Here is a 26,752-nt window from a genome sequence, read left to right as displayed (position 1 = left end):
CCATGAGTAATTTTTTTCTGTGTGACTTTCTCAGTCTCTCATATCATTTTAGCCCACTCTTTGTTCCGTGAGGTTTGCATGCATTCATTTATACACTGCTGTCTTAGTGTTCTGCCACAGCCATTCTGTTGTAGATTTGCTGCTGGTCTCACTGGCATGCTTCACAACAAAATTTCAGGCTTTAACTGTTGGACAGATGGGGTCACATTTGACTTGAGAATACTTTGGTATGCAGAGGAGTTCATGGTCAACTCAATGACTACAAGGCGCCCAGGTCCTGTGGCTGCAGAACAAGCCCAAATCATTACCCCCCTACACCACCCCACTGACACTTGGTATGAGGTGTTTGTGCTGATATGCCGTGTTTGAGTTCACTAAACAGGTTGCTGTACATTATTATGGTCAGACATCTCCACTTTGGTCTTAACTGTCCAAAGAACATTGTTCCAGAAGTTGTGTTGTGTTTTTTAAAATTGCAAACTTAAACTATGCTAAAATGTTTTTTTTAGAGAGAAGAAGCCTTTTCCTGGTAACCCTTCCAAACAAACCATACTTGTTCATCCTTTTTCTAATATTACTGTCACGAACTTTAACTTTTAACATGGCAGTTAAGGCCTGTAGCGTCTGAGATGTAGCTGATAATTTTTTTAAATAATCTCTCTGAGCACTGCACATTCTGAACTTGGGGGTAGGCTTTGACCTTCACTCCTATGAAGACTGGGATTTTTTTTAACATACACCTAAATGGTCCAGACCAGCAAACTATCAAAAAATTGAGGCACTCGCACTTGCTGATGATCAGTTAATCAACTGCGTCTGCTTAGCAATACCTGGCTGCTACACTCTCTTAATTCTTATTTTTCCTAATTCAGGTAACCATAACATATGTAAACATGAAACCAAAATGAAAGTGAAGTGAGGAAATCAACTTTTACTAAATGGTTGTATACTCAGTGAACAAAATCTTGCACACCAATTTTTCATTATATACCTGACTTGTTCCTTTAATTTTGCACTGGACCGTTGACGAGGTCATATAAAGATGTAAATTGTTTTGCTGTATACAATCACAAGATTAATTCATTAATTGTTTTCTTTCTAATTGTGCATTTAAATATATAAACAGCACGAACAGACCAAACATTACTATAATAGGGATATTTTATACATAAAAGTAATCAAACGTTGCTTTGCTTTTATTTTGAAAAAACAAAACAAAACAGGAAGAGTAATTTGATGTCCCGCTTCCTTTCGGATGTTAAAAGCCTGAATTTGCCCAGCTCTTCTGTTAACAGCAAAAAAACTGTCGCTATGGCGTCCGCTGCACCTATTAAGGTATTAACATTTTCTTTAATATCATTTTAGAAGTTTTAGTGATTGAATGCTGTGTGTTTGAACGCGCTGACAGAGGCGAAACATCCATGAGAAATGTAACTTAAAGGCTGGGGCGCCGTTAAGTATGCCAGGTAGAAGCCCTTAACTGTTAGCACCGTGTTAGCAAAGCTTTACAAGTCTGTAAAGTACGCCCCCTGCCTTGATAATACAAGCTAAAATTAACGAACTGATTTCTGTTAAAGTGTCGTTCTGTTAAAAGAAGCTAAAGAGTGATTATATCAGGTACAGTTAGCATGGCACGTGGCCAGAGTAGGTGCACGCGGCTGCTGTACTGTTAACAGCTGTCAGCAGGCTATCAAAAAATGACAACTGTGCAGGTCATAAAAGCTCAATAACAGAAGTAATTACATGTTAAAATTGCATAACTATACGTCTTATCAGAAAGATGAAGTGGGGAATAAAATGGATTGCTGTGTTTATGCAAGCAGCTTTTCAACTGCTCATTAACGCAAATGTCTAGTTAGCAATCACATGGCAGCAAGTCCATGCGTATAGGGATGCAGATCGATGTTTTGAGCACCAGAATATGGAAGAGAGGGGATTTCAGTGACTTTGAACGTGACATGGTTGTTGGTGCCACACAGATTGGTCTACTGGGATTTTCCTGCACAGTTTATAGAGAGTGGTCTGAGAAAGAGAAATTATCCAGTGAGCAGTATTTCTCTGGGACAAAGTGCCTTGTTAATGCTACAGGTCAGAGGAGAAAGACCAATCTACTTCGAGCTGATGGAAAAGCGTCAGTTGCTCAAATGCAAGCTCACCAAAATGAACCATAGAGAACTGGAGAACCGTTGCCTGGTCTGCGTATTGATTTTTGCTCCAGCAGTCAGATGATAGGATGAGAATGTGGTGTAAACAACATAAAAGCATGGATTCAGGCTGCTGCTGGCGGTGTAATGTGAGAGTTTCTTGGCACACTTTGGCCTGCTTAGTACTAACTGAGCATTGTTTAAACACCACTTTTTACATGAGTATCTATAGTTTTCATGTTAAATTAGTGCTACTGAGACACACCCATCGAGATGTGTGTAGCTGTCCATACTTTGAAAGCATTGATCTTGGCAGCAGCGTAAGGCAATCAAATTCTCTACAAGGTGCAAGTAGATGTCACTGAACTGGAGCTTTGGAAGAGACATCACCACTTTCAGGGATTTAACTAGATTTGTTAAATATGGACTTTCTCTTTATATCTTTGTTTTTTTTCATCCATGCATAGATGATCCAAGCAGTTTTGACTCGAAACATGTATCACCTCCCCCCCCCTCCCTACTATTGGTTGTCACAATGAAGTAATTTTTGCCCAATAGGGCAGTGAATCGCGTACATGGTTTATGGCGCGGCTGCGGGGGAGGCAGACACACCTGAGCTCGATCAGCTCATTACACCTCCCCTGTTAAACGTGCCGGGACCTGAGGAGTTGGTTGTTGTTCTTGTGTGTAGGACACAGCTGGAAAGCTGCGGCCATGTGTGAAAGAAAACGACAACCGGAATAAAAGTGTGTTTAAGAGCGAATATGTGGTCGGGTCCGTCCTTACTGCCACGATGACCTAAAACTATGGATTGTTAATGACCATGTCTATCCCTTTATGACCAGAGTGTACCCATCTTCTGATGGCTGCTTACATCACGAAGCTCAAATAGTCTCAAACTGGTTTCATGAACATGACGTTGAGAACTCAAAAAGCCTCCACAGTCACCTGATCTCAATCCAATAGGTGGAACAGGAGGTTCACATCATAAATGTGAAGCCACCAAATATGCAACATTAATATTGATGCTGCAGGAGATGCTGCACTAGTTCAGACAGTGTACTGGTGCATGCTCAGCAGTCATGAAGCGTATATTCAGTTTTTGGTTGAAACTGTTTGAGGGATGTTGTTTCAACCCTATGAGTGTTTTGGACTATGTAGTTACTGGCGTTTTAAAAAAAATGTTTTCACTTATTTACATGTAAACATTTTCTAGACAAAATAATCATAAATGAGCCACGAAATAAGCTGTTGGATGTTGTTTTTTCCCTATTAAAATATAGTGAAAGGTTGAGTATAAATTAAATCATTTAATAAATGGCAAATTTGTCACTATTGTTGGCAGCTCCCTCTTTCTTTTGCTTCATTCTTTTACTACATCCATAAACCTTCTCTGGGGTCTTCCTTTCAACATCCTTTGTCCAATATATCATCTGTACTTCCATTCTTTGTATGTATGATAGTAAATATGTAATTGGCCGTTTTGTGTAGTATTTTTTTATTTTATTTTTAAAAGTCTTAAAAGACATGTTTCAAGAGATTCATTCTATAGAATACAGAATTATAGTGAACTCTTCTCATATCTTTCAGATTGGAATAATCGGGGGTTCAGGTCTTGATGATCCAGATATCTTGGAGGGAAGAACTGAGCGCTATGTTGAAACACCATATGGGAAGGTTAGTTGTATCTTGTGAATTCGTTCTCCAGGTGAAGTAGTATAAATATTAGACTCTATTTGGGTTATGCCCTTTTTTAATTGTGAAATATTGTATTGCCTTGACAATGAAGTTTGTGTATATATATAAACTATCCTGGTCCTTGTTTAAACAGCCATCAGATGCCCTGATATTGGGGAAAATAAAAAATGTGGACTGTGTTCTCCTAGCAAGGTAATGGTTTTTTTTATGTTTGTTTGTTTGTTTGTTTTTGTAATTGTGAAAATTTCCTTTCCATTTGCGCCATCTAGTGGACAACTGTATTATTTGCATGTCCTAGTTATTTCATGTAATAGTGAAGTGCATATTAAATCATGTGTTTACAGACACACACAATTTATATACTTTTTTTTTTTATCTTTCTTAAACGCATTAAATGTTGAATTTTGCTATTCGTAGGCATGGGAGACAACACACCATAATGCCATCTAATGTGAACTACCGAGCCAACATTTGGGCCCTGAGAGAAGAAGGCTGTACACATCTGCTGGTTACCACTGCCTGTGGCTCTCTCCGGGAAGAGATCCAGCCAGGAGATATCGTCATCATAGATCAGTTCATTGACAGGTTAGTAGTGAGTCCATTAGTAAGTTAAGATTCAGACATACGTTTTCTGACACATGATGAAACTAGGTGTTCTTTCAGGAAAAGTAGAGCATTAAATGTAGGCGGTGTCAGTCTTTTTGTAGGTGGAGTAAAAACTTGGTGATAATTCCTAGGAACACCTCCTGTAAAGAGTGTGAAGCTGATCAACAGTTCAATACAGGGATGGCCAAAAAAATAGTTTTGATATTTGTTTTTTGGGTTTTTTTCTAAAATAAACAAAGACTTCTACTATTCAAATATGATAAAGGAGCTCTGCACCACACTCAGGACATTTGATCAAACATGTAGATTAAACTCTTAACCCAACACTTGCATTCTTGCGTGGCTAGATGTATCTACTAAAACTCTCAGATGAGTTTGAATCCTCGTGACCTCGACATCCAGCTCCAGGTTTGATGTGAAGTTTTCTGAAAATCTTGTGAATGCGATAACTCAAGAAGGAAGTCTAAAGGATTAATATGGTGTGACAGCGCATTCATCGTTTCTGTGTACTGATTGAATTAAACTAGCAGAACAGGTTTGTCTTTTTGAGTATATAGACAGACCAGTTTCTGCTACACGTTTATTTTTGTTCCTATATCTAGACTGACTCTGTCAGAAGTCATTATTAGTGGTTATCCTGTGAGTCAGTTGTGCATTCTCCCACATATCGCAAGGATTACTGTTACTGGTAATCCCTGTGATCAGGTTTTCTAATTATTAAATTAACTTCATGCTTGCTGAATTCTGTTGCAGAATACCATGTTTATTCACATTAACACATTTGCCAGGTTACTGGATAAGCCTAGTTAAATATTAGTCTAGTCTGTCACAAGTCTTACAATCAAGTCTTCATTATAATGTTCACATTAGAGCATGGTGAGAGTGGTGTTTGAATTTGTTTTTCTTCAATTTCGAGCTTGCAGCTCAAACAAAATTAAATACATAACATGCTATATTTCAGCCACATCCACGGTATCCCGTTCAGGGTTCTCAAGCCTGTGGCTCTGTAGCAACTATTGAGTCTTTTGCCCATTTCCCTGTTGCTTTGGCAAAAACTGGATGAAGATGGAAATGAACAATCGTCATATTTAAATATTTTTATTTCTATGTATCACTGCTTTAATTGACTCATGCTTGCTATGGCTTCCAAATTCAAAAGTAAGTCACTGAGGAAACTAATGAATTTACAAGTGCTCGTACTGATGCCTTTAAAACTGGTCTTTTTCAAAATCTTTTATGTATTTATTTACCATTTTTAAAGCAATTGGACCACTTTGCTTTTTTTTTTTATTAAAGTAGACTACTTCAAATTTGATTTATTTGCACACATAAATAGGCATCATGGTGGTAATTAGCCTAACCCTAAAAATATTTTTCTCCTGCCTCACAACACCGTTTATAATTTAAAAAACTAAGAAAAAATAGAAAAAATAGTTCTGTAATTACATTGATGCTACAAAAACATTGGATCTCTGTAATGAAAATGCAACTACAGCAAGCATGTTGGAAAGATTTTAATTATTTACTATTAATAACCTATACTTATGAGTATACAGCCTTCTAAGGCACACATGTTTTGCAGCTCCATGCTGAGGGTTGTTTTGTCAAAAATCGCTCTTTTGATAGTAAAATTTTAAAACTTCTGACCAAGAGACAGTTGATTACATTAAAATAAATAAAGAGTTCATATTTGTTTAATCATGACTAACGACATATTAATGACGTTGGCTGTTTGGGCTTGGTCTCTAGTCTCCACACTAAGCTGTGGCCACCTACAGCACAAAATGTTACAATTTTCCAATAGTGAGCATTAAAGTCTACCATAGGAAGCTGTCCTCGTAGTGCTGCAGACCAGTGACAAGCACCTGGGGAGCTTCTCAAATGGACTGTTTGTGACTGTCCCCATCACTGTCTAAACAAAACTAATAACGGTCATTAAAGACATTTCCTGTTTGAGTTCACTGATGTTCATGATAAGCACAAATGTGCAGTCTTATAGTATCAGATATTTCAGGCACCAGTCTCATTTATGCATATGATAACCCAGCTTCATCTATCCATGAAGCCAGGTGACACCCACCAATTAGTTAAACTGCAGAAATGTCTAAGAGATGTGAAGCCCTGGAAGACCTCTAATTTCCTAAATCTAAATACAGGTAAAACTCAGGTAATTGTACTCGGCCATATTACTATTATTACTCAGTATTATCATGTTGTCCTAAAAACTCTCTGTAAAGCCTTCAGTTGATCAGAAATGCTGCAGAATGAGTATTAACGGGGACTAGAAAGGGAGACCATATTTCTCCCATATTGGCTTTTCTTCAGTGGCATCCTGTTAAATCCAGAATCAAATTTAAAGTCCTTCTCCCCACAAACAAACTCTTGAATAATCAGGCCCCATCTTATCTTAAAGACCTTGTAGTACTGTTTTACCCCAGCAGAGCACTTTGCTCTCAGACTGCAGGTTTACTTGTGGTTCCAAGAGTTTCTAAAAGTAGAATGGGAGGCAGAGCTTCAAATCAAAATCAAATCAAAATTTATTTCTATAGCACATAATAATACAACAAAGTTGACCAAAGTGCCTCACAGTCGGTCAGAGCAATAGCATAAGACAGAATAAAAAGTAACAGTTAAAAGGAGGGCAGGAAACAATATGAACAATATGGGGGGGGGGGACATAACTAGCCACGAAATAACATACTAGTTTGAATCAAAACTAGTATGAATCAAAAGCCAGACTAAAATAATAAGTTTTAAGACGCAATTTAAAAGACTGGATGGACTCGGAGGAACGAATATAAGGAGGGAGGTTATTCCAGAGTCTGGGAGCTACAACAGCAAAGGCCCGATCACCTCTGGACTTCAGACGAGACCTCGGTTGCATCAGGAGCATTTGATTGGAAGATCTAAGTGCCTTATTAGGGATGTACAAATGGAGGCGTTCGCGTAGATAGCTGGAAGCCAAATTGTTTTAAATTTTAAAGGTAAGCAAGAGAATTTTGAAATTGATATGATGTTCAACAGGGAGCCAATGGTTGGCTAAAACTGGTGTGATGTGGGCATAATTTCTAGTACCAGTTAAGAGAGGCGCAGCTGCGTTTTAAACTAACTGGAGCCGGTGAATAGAGGAAGATGGGAGGCCCGAGTACAGGGAATTACAGTAGTCTAATTTGGAAGTGATAAGAACGTGAATAAGCTTTTCAGGGTCCTACGAAGGGAGGTATGGCTTTGCCTTAGATATCTCACGCAGCTGGTAGAAACTGTTTTTTATGACAGAGGAGATCTGTTTCTCGAGTTTGAAAGAGCTGTCCAGGAAAACACCAAGGTTCCTAACAGTGAGCGAGAGATGGCTACCAAGGGGACCTAAGGCATCAGTTAGTTGTTCCAGCGGGGTGTGACTATCAAAAACTACAACTTCTTTCTTATCCTCCTTCAGGCCTCTCTTCTGGGGAACCAGCTCCTAGTTTGGATTCAGGAAATGGATTTCCTCTCTACCTTTTAAAGATTAGCCCTAAAACCTTTGTTTTTTGATAAAGAATATAGTTAGGGCTGGATTAGGCATTAAATCCACAACCGCTCTAAGTTCAGACCCACAATGAACAAAAACATTCTGAGCGTATCAGAGATACAAACTTTATGACACAAGTTTACATGTATATAGGGAGCTTGGGAGGAAAGCAGTGTTGTAGAGTGACTCAGTAGGGATAGTGCCAAAGCTTTCTTCTTCATGAATGGGAGATGCAGGGTTTAAAATGACAGGGAAGTGCATCTAGTACATGTGGAGTGGGCGCAAAAAAATTGGCGGAGTGCAACAGCAAGTACAACACAAGTTTTGGGCAATTTGCTCCAGCTAGCGGTTAGCACAGCAGATGCTGCATCCTGCCGTGTGAATGGGCCTTGGCTCCAAAAGTGATAGTTCTTCAGTTAATTCATCCTCAGTTAACAAAGCGTGTGGGAGGTAGAGGAAGAAAACCTCATTGTCCTCTAGTTGCATGATTCATAAAATTGGCAGTGAGCAGATAAAAAGCAGTCTCCATTTTCATCTAGTGGAGCTACAAGTATGAAATAATTGATGTGATGATGGCACTAGAATTTAGATGGAATCATACCATATACAGTCGACCCCCGCCTATTTCTGATTCAGTATTCACCTGTTAGCAGATCGTTTTTGTGGAATGTAACTCCAAATTATTTGTGGAAAATATTCACCTATTCCCCATTTTAAAAAACAAAAAATCCAAACTTTTTTTACAAAGCATATCTAAAATATTTGCTAATTATTTTCATTTTATTCACATGAGTGTTCACACATAGTTGTAAGCCATGTATTATTATACTACTACTACTACTACTACTACTACTACTACTACTAATACTACTACTAGTATTCAGACTTCAGCTATGGTGGTCCCGAACCCCTGTGAATACCAGGGATCAACTTACATTTAGTTGTAAGAGGTAACAGCTGGAAAAAATACTACTGGACTGGTAAATTTTGAAGTCCTAATCAGCTAATAAATACTTTCAATTTAAAAACATGTCAAGGTTCAGAGTGATTACCTCTTATCTGTTTGATAAGATTTAGTAAGAGAAGGATAATATAGTATGATTAGTTAGCTTGTTAAAATATTTTAACACGCAGTTGCTATAAAAATACACTGTGTGCAGCAAATGTACAATCATGTACAATTGTGTACAATCCGGTTTTGGGATGGTAGTTCTTCCATATACAGACTGAAAGGAACGTTTAGTATCCGTGCAACAGTTAGCAACAGGACAAGTGACTGAACACTGATCGTTGGCTTTTTAAAGACAGACTGGTATGTGCAGTGAATATTCAAGGGAACAGGTTGAATTGGTTTTATAACCTGTCAGTTTCCTTCTTGTCCACAGAGTCAAAGTGTGACTCAAAGAGTAACCTTGTTGACCTAAGGATGACTCTTTTTAAGTGTCTCTGTCCTTGCACTGAAAATACTTGACTAAAAGAAATAATCTCCAAGTAATAAACTAATAAAGATCCAGTATTTTGGTGATTTTATAGATGTAAACATATGCAGATGAATACACTCATATATGCACTTTGATATTTAGTGTCAAACCACTTTCTAAAACAGACTAGATATCTTATGGCAAAAAAACTGAGTCTAGTATTGTTTTATCCCTCAAAATCCACAAGAATTCACAGCTTCATCTTTAATGCTCATTATTTTGTATTGTATGGAAAAAATCCTACTTGAGAGAGAGAAAACAGCCTCTGGTTAGGAAGCACTTAGTGACGGTGGGGAGAAAGGGGCTGCCATGTTCTACAATATTTTTTTGGAAGGTGAAGGGAAAGAGCAGAGGGAAAACGCGCATTGAGATATGATGATATATGACAAAACAAACCGGGGGGGGAGGGGGGGTAGATAAAAGGTTATGGCTTGCAAGTGATCGCTGGTATTGTATGGCTGTGGTTAAAACTGTAGCACGCGACTGAATTCTTGCTTAAACACACTTGCTGGTAATCCTTGATAATTTCTTTCTGTTTCATGGAGGGAAAAAATGGCTTGTCAGCAGTTTCTGACCTCAAGGCATACACGCATATACTTCTGCTGTAGCGTACCAAGAGCACGACCTTGTGGGAGTGTTGTTCTCTCAGTTAGCTGACGACAGAGATTTTATTAAATGGCACAATATGTGCATTGAGAGGTGTAAAAAGGATTCCTTATGACTCATGAGTTGGCATGCATCTGGCTGAATTGAGATAAGTTGTAGTCTGCCTTCCCTAATTTATGTCAGTGTGTTCTATTATGAATTTCAACATGAGTGAGTTCGCATGTGGGTTTGCCTGTTTTGTTGAAGTCGATAAACTACTAGTATCAAGAACAAACAAGATCTGTTTATCGGAAATGAGGAAGTTGCTTGTTGGGACATGCACAGACTTGTCCCACAGCATGTGACAGCATGCTGTGCTGCTGAAGGCTTTATTTCATGCCACCACCTCTGCTTATTTGTTGTGTGCAAACCACATGGTCACCATAAGAGCTTACTTTGTCAGATTCTAATCATGGCTAACACTGTGCTAAATTGTACTTTTAAAATGCATCGACAGACCGTCAGGTTCTAAGTTTAACCTTTGCAAGAAATTCTTTTGCTTTTGGATGCAGCTCGTCTTATATTGTTTTATGCACACTCAATAATCCAGGAAAAAACGTTTATGTAGTTCATGTAGATTCAGTGTTTTCAGCAGGATAAGTGTTTCATCACTCATCCAAGCAACTTTTTTTTGGTTTCAACTAACTGCAGGTTTTCCCAGCCACATGAACAATACCGTTGCATTATGGCCAAAATTAGCACCATTACCTAACAATGGGCTACAAGATCGGTGTCATGACTGAAGAAGTTAAAATTACTCTTTACTGCTTTATTTGTTTTTTTGTTCTTCTTTGGCCACTTATGAGTCTGGGTTGCAGGGTCAGTCTAAGCAATAATGTCCAGACCTGTCTCCGTCTGGCCACCTCATCCATCTCTATCCATCGGACATTTGGCCATTTCTAAGCTAATAAAGAGATGGAATCTATTCAGTTGTTCCTGGCTGTACCCTGGACCCTCCTCACCTAGGAGGTGTCCAGGGAACATCCTAGTCATATTCCTGAACTGTCTCAACTGGTTCCTTTTGATGGGTTCGGGGCCCATTACTCAGAACTATCCCAAAGGACTGAGCTCCTCACCCTGTTTGATTGGGAGCCCCGACACCCTTCATCCTCTCGGATTCTTATACTTCAGATTTTTTTGTACAGGAAATATTCATGTGCAGGGGAACTGGTTAAATTGCTTTGGAACCTGATTGTTATCACTCTTCAAACTGTGACTCAAGTAGGGACTTTGGTTTGAACCTGGGGATGAACCCACAAAAGAGATCAAACAACATTCTTTGTATAGTTTTGAAGTGATTATACTGTTCCGATAATTACAGGGTGTGTGAGCCATTTTCTACAACGGCAATTGTGAAGTGCAAAATGGTAATGAAAGACCAGACCATGATAACTTGATGCATTGTACTCAGCTCCTTGTTTATCCCGCACATCATTGTTTAATGGCTTTAAGCAGAGACACAGATTTCTGGAGCTCTTTTCAAACACTGATTTTTATTCTTCCACTGCCAGGGTTATGAGTAAGAGATGGGGTTGGGCATCAGCTTAAAAGATTTCTGACAGAGGCATTCATATTTTGGATGTCTAAGATAATTATTTTAGGATTTGGTAATCCCCAAGAAAAGAAAGGAAAAATAAGCTGTGCCATGAGTCAGCTGTATATAAAAAGACATTACAACTATTAAATGACACATCTGGATTTATGCACAGAGTTTAAAAAAATGAGTATTAGAAGGCATAAATGGTTTTGTTTTTTTTTGTTTTTTCTCATTCTTCAAAGCTGATGGTGGTTTGGTGTTCCTTGTCCCAAACATGTCTTTCCTTATTATTCCGTGTAACAGTTAAAACAGTCACACAGCTTTCTCTAAACAATTGATGCGTCTACTTAAATCTCGGGAAGCACTGACATTAGCTCTAGTCATGCATGTTGAAAACAAAACTAATGATCTGCAGCCGAGGCAACTCTGTCTTCCATTTCATGATCTGTTTTTCAAGTATGAGATTTCTCTTAAGGTGCAAAGCACATTGAGTCATGGATGTGATAAATGTGAGTAGGGCGTAATGTGGAGTGTGTGCTGATACGTGAATCATCAGATTTGATGCATGGCTGGAATTCCCCTCCTTATTTTAAAAACAAGTGCTGGTGTCCCATTGACGAGCACGTCATTCATGCTGCATACCTTTTGATTGGTTGTTTGGTCCATATCTTTCATTGCAAGAGTATTGCTGTATAATGCAGGACCACTGCTTGAAGCCACCATCAATGTATCATCACATTTCTTCCACTTACATAATCTTTCACCTTTTGGATTACTAAAGTAGTCAGATGGGTCTGTTTGGTATAGAACCTCAGCATGATGCAGCTAATGCTTTTGAATACAGTTAAAAAGGAAATCATGTGAATGTGCACCAAGTCACTTCTGGCAAGCTGTACAAGAAAAGTGCAAAGCGGCCATGAAGGCAAACAGTGGCTACTTTGGTAAATCAGTAATATAAAGTAAATTTCTTCTACAGTGAAGAAAATGGCTTTGTCCAAACTGCACCCACACAGAATTCACTTTATACAAAAGAAGCTAAGAGGCTACATGGAGCACAGAAATCCTGATGTTTTCAGGTCACTTGGATAAGTGAATCAGCCTTTTGTGCACTCCTGACCTATTGCCATAAAGAACCATGGGGACACAGACTGGCACTTTGCCTCTTGCAACAGCACTGACTCAGCAGAAGGGAAAACTTTAGGTCGGTTGTTATAGCGAAGCTTGAGACCTGGCTTCTTCCATTCTGTTGATGTTTATAGTCCTGGGTGCTGTGAAACTGGTCATGCCACAAAAATTAGCAGATTTCTATCAGCCAAATAGTCGTGATTATGAAATGAATGATTTATCTTTGAGGACCTTGTTCATGTCGACGTGTTATATAGAATGACTTTGATGGCCATTCCCAGTATTTCTGCAGTTACTCCTCATATCTTTTCACACTTTTTCTCAACTTTAGGTCAGATAAACTAATTAAAAAGAAACAAATAAAGTTATTAATCTTACGTATTTAGGTGTTTTTATATTTTTGTCATGGAAACCCAATCTGCTTTTTTTTCTGTTTGGTAGGACAACCAAGAGGTCTCAAACACTCTATGATGGTCAGCCCACCAGTCCCCCAGGCGTTTGTCACGTCCCCATGGCTGAGCCTTTCTGCAACAAAACTAGAGAGGTAAGTCTATAAATCTAAACGCGTCCCATGTCAACTTGTTATTTTGTAACTGACATGTAATTTTGCTCTGTACAGTGGTCCCTTGCTATAACGCGGTTCACCTTTTGCAGCCTCGCTGTTTCGCGGATATTTTTTTATTTATTTATTTTAAACAGTGCATGGTGTTCTGCGTCCTGATCAGCTGTCGACCATCAATCAATCTCCTTCATGCCGTGTCTCCTGTACAGTACAGAAAGCGTTCAGCTTGTCAAATTTACATAAATCTTCAATCACTAGCAGTGAGACTCTGAAGTGCTGTACTGTATGTTTGTAAGTTTTCTCCCCAACAAACACAACAATATCGACGAAACGTTTTGCACCGTCAAAAGGCACCTGTGGTAGCACCCACAGGTGCTACCACCTGTGGGTGCTACAGGTGGTAGAGGAAGATGCTAACCATCGCACAAAAAGTTGGCCTTCTGGACATGCTAAACGAAGGTAGAAGTTACCGTAATTTTCGGACCATAAGGCACACCGGATTATAAGGCGCATTAAGCAAAACAAAACAGTCAGATAAGTCAAACTTTACTCAACTCATTCTTCTTGCTTCCTCCACTTCCATACCATTGATTCATTAATGTTGAATTCTCTGGCAGCTCCTCTAGTCCCATGTTCTGGACCTGAAAACAGGGTCTGATCTTTGGTTTCATTTGATAATACTTGACTTATTTTTCTACGAAGGTTTGAACTTTGAGTGTTTAAACAAGAGAGAAAATGTGAGAATGTTCATCCCTGTCTGGGGAAAAGTGTATAAAGTGTGTAGTGAGGGGTTTTACAGCCTTAAAATATTTATAATAATTGTAAAAAAATAAAGTTGGCTACTTCACGGATTTCACCTATCGCAGGTTATTTTTAGAATCGCGATAAAGGAGGGACCACTGTATACTAAATTCTCCTAAAGTGATTATTTTTATTCAATGTAAGTATTGATAGCATTAAATGCAGATCACTGTAGCTCTTTTTGTCTGACAACATAAAGGAGGTTTTTTGTGATGCTTTTCTAGACGTTACATGACTGAGGTGCATATGAGAGCACAAATATCCGATGCAGTCAAACTGGACATTAAATGGTCTTTAACCTGCCAGCTCTCTAGCACCAAGTCTAAGCGATGTCCTGTTGGATGGGAAAGTAATACAGGTAATTTGGTGGTGAGTTGTGTGTTCTGTCCTCTGCGGGCTCTGCTGTGGCAGCACCCTCGACTGAACCAACGTATCCATTCTAACAAATATTAACCCCGCATCATTTCCAGAAATGGGAACCTCGACTAACGTGGAATATCTGCTGCTGTGTGCTGATGGAAAGGCTTTACTGTCTGATTGCTGGTTACCTACTATTTTTTCGGGCCACAGAATGCACGAGGTTGAATAAAACCATAATTGTCTGTAAGTTTCCAATATTGACATGAAAAACTTCTCCTGGTCAAGAAAAATAATGGGCCCTCAGAGACTGTGTTTTCATGGGGGTAGCGTCTGTGTTTAGAATGAATATCTGCTTATCTGCAGTAGACTGAAATGGCATACAGATAAGCAGTTGCAACCCAGCCTAGCGGGTAGTGATTTATTCCAGAATGATAGTGATATTCCCTGCAGGTTTTGGTGGAGGTGGCGCGGAGTCTGGGGGTCAAATGTCATGTGCGAGGGACCATGCTGACTATCGAGGGGCCTCGGTTTTCTTCGCGGGCAGAGAGCCTGATGTTCCGCCAGTGGGGTGCTGACGTCATCAATATGACCACCGTGCCAGAGGTGGTCCTCGCCAAGGAGGCTGGCTTGTGCTATGCCAGCATTGCCATGGCAACAGACTACGACTGTTGGAAGGAGCACGAGGAAGCAGTGAGTGGCGGGCCAGAGGTCCTAACTGTCGTTTTTATTACTTTGATGTTTTGAGCTTTTATTTGTCTTGTGAGTCAGTGGCAGTGGGTGATGCCTTGTTAAAGTGGGTCAGTTAACGGCGCATCGTGCCGCTTCCCTGGCCCACTGCACAACAAACACCAACCTAAACATTTTAATTTTATAAGACATTTAGATAGCGTTATTTAAGAGCTGAATGAATATATCTGATTTTATAAGTGTAAGCTTTTTGATATTAGACCTGAAGATAATTGCACAACTTTAAAGAAAAGGGCAGCATGAAGCTAATGGCATTAGGTTGCATTTATCATATAATGTATTTGCAGCCTAATCATCATTTGTTTGCTCTGTGATCCTCAAACTGGCTTCCCTACTTTATCTTTACTAAGCTGTGATCAGCAGAGTTTGCAGGTGAAGTTCTCAGTTTGTTTTTTGGCTTTAAAAAAAAAAAAAAAAAAAAAAAATTCACTTTTTAACATTAATTTCTTAATAATACACTTATTTTTTTAGGGATTAAGGAATATGGATATCATTCTCCTATGCCAAAGCTTAAAAAAATGACACAGAAATCGCACCTCAAAGTATGTAGATTCATAATACTGTGACTAAATGTCAACAAGCGCAGCAGACTGTTTAGGAATTTACCTTTCAAACCCTCCTAAACGACAGTCACCCTACTCAGCCTGATCCAGCACATGCCCTGATGACTTATGTTGATACATTTAAAAAAACAAAACACAAAACAAAGAAGACACTAGGAAGCAAAGTATTGTTTATCAAAGCATCTTTTTACGCAGTGCAGACATGGTTTTGTTTCTTTACAATGGAAGACAAAATTTGCCAACAAATAGAAAACTGCCTTATACCACAACATCAGCTCTGGGAACTTTCCTGCTGGCTGGCCAACCAGGTAGAAGCAGTGACAACCTTTTAACTCTAGGGTGCTCTTCAGAATCTCATTCAAAGGCCATCTTGGCAAGCCGTGCGAGGGCAGTCTTGGCCAGGTCACGGGTTTCCTCAGTTGCTTTTGTGCAACACAATAAACGCACGTCCACTTCTTGCGTCAAATTGCGCAGTAAAATAATTGTAGTGCAATTATATCCAGTCCTCCCAGATTACCTCTGAGATAACAAAGTCTGATATGTTTATGATGCCAAAGCAATAAACACGCGTCTCTTACAGAAACATGTTGGCACGCCTGCTGTGTTCACCTCTGGGAACAAAATTAATCTTGCCTTTTTCTAATTAGAGTTAAAGGGTCAGTTTTAAGCCATTTAATTTTAGTCATTCGATTCAATTAAAGATTAAAGTAAAAAAATTGATGTGGCCAGTTAAGTAGCAGAGGGCACTGTTTATCGGTTTCAGCTGCTTTGGCATTAATGAAATTAACAGGTGCACTAGAGGGACAACAGTGAGACAACTCCTAAAACAGGAATGGTTTTACAGGTGAAGGCCACTGACATTTTTTCCCTCATCTTTTCTGATTGTTGTTTTGCACTAGTTTTGCATTTGGCTAGCATGAGGCCTGGATATCTGGATCCTAAAGAGGTTGCACAGGTGGGCCAACTCCTCCAGGATGGCACATTGATGCGTGCTATTGCTAGAAGGTTTGCTGTGTCTTCGAGCACAATCTCAAGCGTATGGAGGAGATTTGATGAGACAGGCAGTTACTCGAGGAGAGCTGAACAGGGCTGTAGAAAGTCAAACCCATCAGCAGGACCAGTATCTGCTCATTTGTGCAGGGAAGAACAGGACGAGCACTGCCAGAGCTCCAAAGTGACCTCCAGCAGGACACTGGTGTGAATGTCTCTGATTAGCTAGACAACGTCACCCTTGCTGTCATTAGGCATCAGGGTGAAATCCTTGGACCCACTGTCAGACCCTACGCTCTTCCTGGAGGATGTAGGAATTGATACCATTGACTGGCCCCCCACGTTCACCTGACCTAAATCTAATAGAACACCTCTTGGGCATTATGTTTCATTTCAGACTGTTCATGAGCCAAGTGGTGCCCTGGTCCTGATCTGGAAGATCCCCCTAGTCACCATCCATTGTCCCATTAGGAGCATGGTCCAGCATCGCTGGGTATGTGTACAAGCACGTGGGGGCCAAACAAACTGAGTACCAGTGTGAATTACAGTAATGAAATGTCAGCAAAATGGACTAGTCCGCTGCTTCATTTATTCACTTTGATCTTCAGGGTGCCTTTGAATTCAGCTCTCTGTAGGTTGATGGTTTTCATTTCCAAATTATGTGGCATCCTTTCGTTCACTACCCAGTCCATATCAGTATAGATGTCCAGTATTATTTTTTCCCCCACACTGAAATCTGATAAATTTGCTTTCATTTTTTTGAGCAGTGTATTTTAAGTAGTGGCTGTAGTTTTAAAGTTTACTGTATCACAACGAGTTTCTAAACCAGATTGTTCGCTCTCGCTATAAATGATGGGTTAGACGTTTTTAACATCTGTGCTCCATAAGTAGACAAAAGTATCTGTGGCTTCTTATGGCTTCCGAGTGACCTGGCCTCTGTCAGGCGCTCTGGATTATGCAGTTGATGTACTGCGTGTGGGCGAGCGCTGGCTTATGTAGAACTGATCCAGCCCAACTCACAACTCCACTTCCGAGTTCCTGCAGCTGACCTCTTCCCCCTCCTGTTAGAGAATGCTCGCCACATCCTTCCGCCCCCTCTCTTCACTCCCTCGCAGCTTGATACTACCTCCTGGCCTCCCCCCTCCTTGTCCCTCTCCAACCAGGCGCCTTGTTTGCCAGCCTCCGGTGGAAGCCCTGCCAGAGGAGGTTGAGTCACACTGAGTCATCAGCTACACTGTCTTCATCCTGACAAATACCACAAAAACATGAACCTAATCATTGAGTGTGACATAAAAACAAGCACTCAAGGGAAGGGTTAATGAAGGTTACAGGAGGTACACAGGATGGAAGTAATGTTGTGCAACTTACTGTAATGTACACTGGTGTTGTGGCTGAGTGAATTTCAGAATGATGGATTATGGACTAATACTTCACTGCATATATAAAAAAAAAAATAAAAATATGGGAATGAGAACTCCACATTTGTGCAGTATAACTGCTTATTGCACTGTTTTGATTTTTAGTTCCTCCATTGTATTGCATTAGCCACGTGAGCAGAGTGATTGCTAGTGTCGTATACATGGTTCAGTAGGCTCGAAACTGAACCATGTAATGAGTCACTAAATTTCAGAGCACAGGTGACTGTTGTAAAATGTACGCAGCAATCCCAGTACAGGTGCAAAGAGCAAAATATTGTTTTTCCACCTACTGCTGTGGCTCACTCACAGGTCCTGACGTGACTGATTTGGTTAAGCCGATACTTTCACAATCAACTGCTCTCTATGTTGTCCAGTAGCTTTATGTTTCTGTGGCACTCGCACATGAATATGTTGTAATTTTTTTTTTTTTTTTTTTTTTTTTATAAAGTGAAGTGATATTTCATGTAAATGAGTCAGTTTTTAAAAAAAAATAATGTCAAGTAATGTTTTACATAATTCTGTTTTCTAATTTGAAAATCGATTTTCTTTTACTACCTCTAGAAGGTTTTTTTTTTGTTTTTTTGTTTTTTTCTTTTGAATGGAACTTTTTTTTCCTCACCACATTTTATTTATTTATTTATTTTTGTATGGTTTTACTAAACCAGTGCTATTAAGATAATATTCACATACCTTTTTTCCACCAGCACAGTGAAGGTGCAGTCAGTTGTGCCTTGTTGCCAGATTGAGGGTTTTATTCATTTATTTTTAAAGGATAACATTACAGGGAAGAAAAGCATGTGCTCCATTTGCCAGACATTGGTGAATTTCTCACACACACAGCTCTGGTTTTGGTGGTTCTTAGCTCAGCAATTTTGTGTTGCCCTACTGATGCCGGCTTTTTAGCATCACTTCCAGTCCTTTGTGGAAATGCACTAAACCGGTTCCACATTGGGGGACTGACTACTGCACACAATAATCTTGTAAATTATAGCCACACACCACCTTAGTAATGCAAAAAGCATTTTCACACTAAAGATCATCTGTTTTTGTTTTCAAATTGTTAGAAATTACACCTGTAATGCATAGCTGCAAAAGAAATTGTGTGTTGTTGCATGTAGAATATGAAACTGTATCTTTCTTGAGAAAAGCAGACATCTACATTAACTGCACTGGCCTTTTACGGGAGGAGTGGGTGGTGTCATTTTTCAGCTGAGTGGATTTTATTCACCATTATGTTGAACTAGTTTGTTCACCAAAGGCATGAAAAGTAAAATTATTGCCGTTTTTGTGTAATTGTGACTTGAATAAAGATGAGGCCACATTATGTGCGTTACATCTTGGCAACTGAGTTCACACAGTTGTCCTTTTAAAGTGTATACATAATCTTTTCATAATAACCGCTCTGATTTTACAAGATGGTGCCTCTCTTTACATCATGGTCTGCTTTCATGAATTGTTCACAGAGGAGTGTTTACTTCACTCAGAGTAGACAAAATAAAAATACACACCAAGATGGTTATTTTCGAAATGCGTGGCTGTGACATTTTAAAGGAAGTGAAATTTGCACCATTGCAAGTGATTCCTCTTAAATGGCTGCTGTACATTTTTCTCTTCTTCTCGTCCTAGGTCTGTGTTGACAATGTACTGAAGACAATGAAGGAGAATGCAAACAAGGCTAGCAGTATCCTGTTAACAGCAATACCCCAGATTAGTCAGATGGACTGGGCTCAGACAATAAATACATTGAAAGTAAGCCGTCAGCTTTATGATGATTCATTTCCATTTCGCAAGTTGTGAAAGAGGGTCTGTTTGCTTTCTATCTGGTTATCGTGAACTTTGATCTCACTTTTTTTTTTTCTCTCAGTATTTTTAAAGAATAACAAAACCTGATGGTGCATGGCTATTTTGGGGGGAAAAAAGCCTATTAACAAGATAATTTTCTAAAAGGGGGGGCTCACTCAGACAATAGGACACATTGTGCTATGTTGGATCTCTTGCAGTACTTGCACCATGATAAACGTGTATTAATTAAAATTTTGAAAAACACTCGGTATTCCAGTGTTATTGCACCGAATGTGCCTTAAATTCCTCTTAGTTTCTCTTCAAAACTTGGTTTTCTTTAATGACGGTGCTAACTTTTTATAAAAAAGGTAGACTTTCTAAAGACAATGTTGATAACAACTTTCCCTAAATGTAGAAAAGGCTGCTTGGCACTGTGTCAGTGACACACTTCGGTAATAACATATTTTCTTTGTTCCAGTCGATGGCTCAGTCTTCTGTAATGATACCGAAGCACTAAACGCGGAGGAAACTACTAGAAAGGATAAAGAGACCAGACAACCACCCACACGGAGTCAAACACCGACCGCAAACTCAACCCTGCCCGTCCAATCGTCATCAGTGAATCACAACAAAGTGCCTCACATGAAATAATCCACTTTTTTTTTTTTCTGTCTTTATTTAGGTGGATGTTCAGTGTTTTATGTTGACTCTTCCCTCTGATTCAGAGATCACTCATTTATGTCTGGAGCATGTTTTCCTCTCATACAGTGTTAGGTGGGAGGGCCCTTCCACTCTAGCTGTAGTTGAGGAAATGGATGTTTGTTACAGTTACCACGTTTGAGTCTAAACATTTAATGAAAAAATCTAATAAAAGGTTTGAAGTATTCAGTATTTTGTGGATTTATATTTGTGGTCGAAACACATTTGTGTATGTGTTTGCTGGTTGTAAGCCACTGGTGTCTTAGTTTCTGGTAATACAAAGATGATTTTTAAAGCTTTGCAAGTTTAGCACATAAATACTATATTACTGCCTTAGTTGCATTTAGGCTTCTACTCTTCAAGCTTGAATCTATTGTCCGCATGAGAATGACTGAACGTCTACATGTTACTTCATTCTGACCACTCTTGTGGTCTTTACAGTATAATTTCATTTTTATGTGCACTTCATGACTGTGTGTTTAATGACTAGAGAAACATCTCATTTTGAATGGCATGCTGCTCTGTACCTGCAAATACTTAACCAAGTCAGTGAAAAGCTGTCAAATCGGCAGTAAACGTGTACCGACGGTGATAGTGGTGGGGAAACACCCAAATTATTTGCTATACTGAAAGTTTGGTTTTTCCCCCAAGCATGGATTGAAATGGGAATTTTTGTATGTGCTAGGAATTTTGTCATGTTGCATCATATTGTAGTCATTCGAGATTTTTCTTGTTTACATTTTCTTAACTTGAATTTACTCTGTACATTGCACAGCATATTTAGTAGCCTCTTCTTCAGCAGCCTGTTTTCTGTAGTATGAATAACTTGTCTCAATAAAAGTTAGATTTTGACTAATCCGAGTTGAGTTTGTGCTTAATTGAGTTACTTGGACTTGCAGTGAATATTTTCTCAGTTGGTTTGCGGCACGTGTTCATATCCTAGGGGGAACAATTTAGAGGGTCTTTTTTTTTTCCTGCTCTTGAAACAGGAGTGTGCTGGAAATCACTGATTTAATCTTAAAGATACTTTTTTCTGACACAGGATCAATTAAATCTTATTTGAAAGGGTTTACTATTGTTACCGTTTATAAAAATTTAAAAATGAAGCAAACACTAGAACTATGGAGTGGCTTTCTGTATGTTGTAGAATACACCTTTGATCATAGGTGAACCTACACAGCTTTATACATTTTATTATTTTCTTTATTATCTTTTCAGATTTGTTTTTTTTTATTTTTTAATGAGGAGTTAGTAGTGTACCACTATAAAAGTAATTCTGACCCAAAACACTACTAAAGCACCTTTAGGCGAGCTTAGTGACCGTGTCAGTTCTTCACTGAATAAACATTTGGACAAATACTGGCATGATAATCCCTACCATGCGCTGTATGCAGTCTCTATCAAAAACCGCATGGTTGTATTTTTATTTTCATTTTTATGTTCGAAATAGAGCAATTAAAATAAGCAACACAAGTAAAGCAGGTGAACAAAGAACAGGCACACCGGGCTGCCTCCGACAACTCCGTACCCGTCAATTTACACGCTGGAAAAGGAAGCAGGACGAAGCGGTTACAAACTTGTCTAATCCTACCCCAACTTAAGAAAAGTTTAATTTATTCAAAAGCTCCTTTTGGATAATTAAACTGCTGAGTTCAGAGTCACGTTTTTCATGTATTTTTCCATTTGTTTTTAATTCTCCAGTACGCATCCTACAGCAGTCCAGCCTTCACAAACCAGTGTTACAGTTTACATCAAGGTGCAGAATATCAGTATCAGGTATGAGATTAGGACTCAGTAGTGTGCATCCTGGATTAAAAAAAAAAAAAAGTTCACAAACTTCGCAAAATTTGCAATTTCTTTCTAAAATATCTTTTGTATTATTTAGTTAAATATCTGATATGCAAACAATATAATATTTGGGTAAAACTGTACATTATATTTACAAGGAAAAATGTTTAAAAAGTGAAAATAAACACTTGGAAAAAAAAACCAAATAAAACAAAACAAGTAAAACATATTCTTAAATTAACAAATGTTGCGATTTGTGGCCTACATTTTTACACATAGACCCATCGACAACCCTGATTTCGTTAGAAATAAAATAATGATACACACCGAAAGTGAATAAATAAAGAGTAATATTACATTTTACAGCAAAACTTCAAGTGTGTAATTTCGGCTGAAGGCCTTTTTAGGCCCCTGCTCTGCAAAGTCCACCTTCAGAACCGGCTGCAAGGAGTTAAAAAAATAATAAAAATAGACATCACAGCGTTAAGGATTTTGCAGACTCTCCAGGAAATCAACAACATCTCCATGGCCGTGCTGTCTGGCTAAATCGACAGGCAGACGGTTTAGCTTGTCCCTGGCCTGCGGGTCTGCGTGGTGCTGCACTAACAGGCGCACGGTGTCCACAAAGCCCGTCCTAGCAGCGTCGTGCAGCGGGCTTGCCCCGGTGCTTGAGTCCCCCACGTTGGGATTCGCTCCATGCTCGAGTAACAGCTGAGCCACCGACGTGCTCCCCATCATCATTACCTACACAAAAAAAACCAAAACAAAAAACATGACCGGGAATCATATTAACCGATTTAAATGAATCCGATTATTTTACTCTGAAGCACAAATACTTCATGTAGGCCCACCGTCACTCACTAATATAGGCGCACATTAAGCACAAGTACAGCGCCAGTTAATTAGTTTTGCACCATTTGCACAGACACTTAACCCTGTGTGTTTATTTATTCGAGTATTTATTATCATGCAGCTGACTTTAGTGTTGACTTTCATTTTACCTGAACCCGAGTCTTCTACACAAAACCAAAACAGGCCTGCTGTGACTGACGCAACAGGTTTTTTAAAAAGCTCCAAAGAATGTAGATAGAATGGATTATTGTAGTTGTTGTAGTGCAACAACTGAAAGGACAGCGGCATTTCACTACCGATCAGCGCAACATGTGGGCCATGAATTCAAATATACACATATATATGTGTGTGTATATATATATAAAGAAAGCGTAAAAATATACTATGATGCTTTATATTGTTAAAGTATTTTTGTGCCACATATATTGCAATGCAGCCTAACTTTTTAGGTCAATCCAAAGGCAAGAAACAATAATATAGTTTCATTTCACTATAGCCTGATGCCGTTACAGCTTTTACAATAAACCAAAGGGATCCGGGATTGTTGCTTTTTCTCAGTAAAAATACGCGACTTCCATAAACACAACAAAACGCGTCACTTTCAGACCCGTCGTTTCTTTCTTTCTTTTTTAAAGATTATTATTATTATTGTTGTTGTTAATGAAATGTATAAATATAAATCTCTAATAGCTCGGTTGTAAAAATAATAGTAATAATAAGGATTTATGCCTGCGTTTGCCATTTGGAAACTTTGAGTTAGCCCGCCTGATGAGACCCGTGTAAGTGGGAGAAAGTGAGCTGTTACTGACGGCACTGACCTGCAGAGCGGTTCGTCCAAAACTGTTCGTCCCGTTAACTTGAGCTCCTCTGTCCAGAAGAGCCTTCACCGCTGCCGTGTTTCCCTTCGTCGCGGCTGTGGTCAGTTCATCCTGGAGAGTCATTGTCACGTCTATAAAAACCTGCTGCGATAAGCTCCGTGTCAGGCTGCTCTGACAGGTAGCCCGGTGATGCTTATACGAGGAACAAAAAACGGCACTTAAACGCAACACGGTCCCCGTCGAATAGTCCCGGCTCCTCGCTGGTGTGGTCTACGTCGTGGTCTTCAACCGTCCCCGGCTCAGCAGTTTTTTTTGGTCCCCCGGTTGCCTGGGTCGGACAAGCAACGCCGCTCATCGCCTGCCGGTGTGTGTCCGGGCTTGCCTAGCGATTGAATTGAGTGACGTCACCGTCTAGCTGGTGACTGCAGAGCCGTTGCAGTGGTGCGACTGTGCGCATGCGCCTCAGAAAATTCGTTTGAAAGAACACGTCCTGCTCCGGGTGCATAACCATGTTTTTACTGTGAGGGGATGCTGGAAATCAGCTTTTACCGACAAATGGGACAAACCTCGACTAAACAGAATTGTTGGGGAGTTTTTTGTGATTTAATTAAAAAACGCAGCGGATTAAAGTAACTAGATAGGCTGCATTTTATCAAGTAGTGCTGTAGAATCTCCTTGAGGAAGGCCTATTTATAATTTTGTCTACGAGTTAGCTAAATGTAAGTGTTCTGCTGCTTTATATTTTCACAGCATTTCAGTGTAAAAATATTGTACTTTTTTAATTTTCTATTTAGTGACAGAGTGGGCAGGTTAATTTATTACTGCTACTATGCTGCTAGTTACATGTAAAGTTACAACATAAAGTAGTAATGACTTTAAGATATTTGGGACATTTTGCATAATTACTGCTTTTTCAGGGTGACCATTTATAATATGGTAATGTCAAGAAGCAAATCAATCTAGCTGGCTGTGAATATATCCAATCAATATTGTGACTTACTTTGTGCAGTTCACATTTGACCATTAAAAACAGAACATGACTAAGCAGTCTCATCCATCTATATGTTATAGCTGTGCCAGAGTTTTCAATATCACATTATGTTCATTAGGGTATAAATCTGTGTTCAGATAACATTAAATAGATGATAATACTCAGAGAAAAGGAGACTTGAGGCTCCACAGCTCGATGGTAATTGACTAGCAGCAGTAACTGTGTCATTACTGGTTTCCTTATGTCTGATATATGTGATTATCTAAGCTAAAACAGATAAAAGTAATTGTTTAAATGTTCTTTTTTTCATAATGGTAACTGGTGTCATAGTGAAACTGCAATGCTGTGTTTCTTCATTTTTAAACCAGTTTTACCACATCTGGGGTTGTTTTACCTGTCAGATGACAAAATCTTTTTCATAACCTCTTTCCGTCACGTTCATTCACTCAACCAAGCTGCTCTGCTGTTCACTGCTCTCCACTTCCTTCTGGCGTCTAACCTCTAACCCCTTAGAAATACAAAATCTATAATCCTTTATTATGTATTCCTCAGCCAACATCTTCCCCTGGCCACTGTCCGTTGTACCTAACCATGTTTTTCTAACCTCTAATCAGATCTGGGTACTGTACCACACACTTCACCTGCATAATCTTAAATTTCTCCTTAAAAGGGGAGAACCTCAATGTGCAGGTGTTTCCTTACACGACAGTGCCCCTCAAGGTCAGGTTTACTTTTAATCTTGACCTTGTGATCGGCATATGAACGGCCATAATGGAGGCGAGGCAAACACAAACAACATGTGAACGACCTCTGTAAATGATGTTAAATGTTAGCGTCACCTCTCTGTAAAAAGAAAAAAAAACCAAAACACATTATTTGCAGAAATAATTCTGGGTTTAGACTTGAAATGTAGTTTCTACGCCTACAGCATATGGCCATGGTTTTTGAAGTCTGAACTAGGAAGGTGCGGTCTGTGTTGCTGCCTGTTGTCACGCCATTAATCATCTTATTTTGAGTTTCTTAGGAATAAAAATTTTGAAACTGGCTTTTGCAGCATGCCACTTGTGATTGTGATCACAAGTGGCATGATTAGTCTTGTGATTTGATGTATGATTAGTAATATGATTAGTAATAGTTTTAGGATGATGGCTAGTCAGCATACATGTGGGCAGTAAGCAGTTCCTGATTTCATTCTTTGGATGAATCGTTTTGAGCGATGCTGCATTCAGATTGAAATAGAACGACAAAAATCAAGACAGAATTACTTTAAGGCATTTTATTTAACGCGCGTAAGTATTCAGGCATCTGTAAAGACAAGTATTTTGGCTTTTTTTCGGGATTTAAACTTCGCTTTTCGGGTGAAAAACCTCTGCTTAACCCATTAAGCTCCAATGTCTTACTTCCTTGTCGCGGTGTACACGACTTTATACTCACATAATCGCATCTGAAGAGTCTCCCTTCCGGGTTTATATTTTCTTTAGCCTGAAAACAGAGCTCAGGAGAGGTGTGGGCGTCTTTGTCTTGTGCAGAGCAACTGAATTGCCAAATTGTGTATCACAGTTGTGATTGTTTCAGCTCGATCCTGGTTTCAATCTTTGAATGAAGTGTGTTGAGCAATGCTTCATTCAGGCTGATTC

The 26,752-nt window shown here is 39.2% G+C and overlaps 2 protein-coding genes across 3 annotated transcripts; one reads left to right on the top strand and one right to left on the bottom strand.

Annotated features, from left to right (window-relative positions):
- Positions 1 to 1,223: 1,223 nt before the first annotated feature.
- Positions 1,224 to 21,527, top strand: LOC116330024 (methylthioadenosine phosphorylase). Of its 2 annotated transcripts, XM_039613449.1 has the most exons (9): positions 1,224 to 1,335; positions 3,735 to 3,821; positions 3,976 to 4,034; positions 4,260 to 4,427; positions 13,186 to 13,288; positions 14,918 to 15,157; positions 17,165 to 17,260; positions 19,812 to 19,934; positions 20,446 to 21,527. In XM_039613449.1, the coding sequence occupies exons 1-9, from the start codon at positions 1,237 to 1,239 to the stop codon at positions 20,482 to 20,484; spliced, it is 1,014 nt and encodes a 337-aa protein (XP_039469383.1). In that variant the 5' UTR covers positions 1,224 to 1,236; the 3' UTR covers positions 20,485 to 21,527. The 2 variants fall into 2 exon arrangements, with proteins under 2 accessions (XP_039469383.1, XP_031608054.2); XM_031752194.2 differs by lacking the exon at positions 17,165 to 17,260.
- Positions 21,528 to 22,246: 719 nt separating this feature from the next.
- On the bottom strand, positions 22,247 to 24,558 carry cdkn2a/b (cyclin-dependent kinase inhibitor 2A/B (p15, inhibits CDK4)). The gene is made up of 2 exons (XM_031752210.2): positions 24,125 to 24,558; positions 22,247 to 23,198 (listed from the first exon to the last, which is right to left on the bottom strand). The coding sequence occupies exons 1-2, from the start codon at positions 24,245 to 24,247 to the stop codon at positions 22,938 to 22,940; spliced, it is 384 nt and encodes a 127-aa protein (XP_031608070.1). The 5' UTR covers positions 24,248 to 24,558; the 3' UTR covers positions 22,247 to 22,937.
- Positions 24,559 to 26,752: the final 2,194 nt, after the last annotated feature.

The sequence above is a fragment of the Oreochromis aureus genome, linkage group 6 (assembly GCF_013358895.1).
Source record: "Oreochromis aureus strain Israel breed Guangdong linkage group 6, ZZ_aureus, whole genome shotgun sequence".
Taxonomy (NCBI): Eukaryota; Metazoa; Chordata; class Actinopteri; order Cichliformes; family Cichlidae; genus Oreochromis; species Oreochromis aureus.
Note: the sequence above shows the minus strand (reverse complement) of the source record. Positions and strands in the feature narration are given on the sequence as shown.

Coding starts and splice junctions, on each gene's coding strand:
- LOC116330024 (XM_039613449.1), top strand. CDS start 1,237: ATGTCCCGCTTCCTTTCGGATGTTAAAAGCCTGAATTTGCCCAGCTCT. Junction 1,336..3,734: donor CGTCCGCTGCACCTATTAAG/GTATTAACATTT, acceptor CATATCTTTCAG/ATTGGAATAATCGGGGGTTC. Junction 19,935..20,445: donor AGACAATAAATACATTGAAA/GTAAGCCGTCAG, acceptor TCTTTGTTCCAG/TCGATGGCTCAGTCTTCTGT.
- cdkn2a/b (XM_031752210.2), bottom strand. CDS start 24,247: ATGACTCTCCAGGATGAACTGACCACAGCCGCGACGAAGGGAAACACG. Junction 23,199..24,124: donor TTGGACGAACCGCTCTGCAG/GTCAGTGCCGTC, acceptor TTTTTTGTGTAG/GTAATGATGATGGGGAGCAC.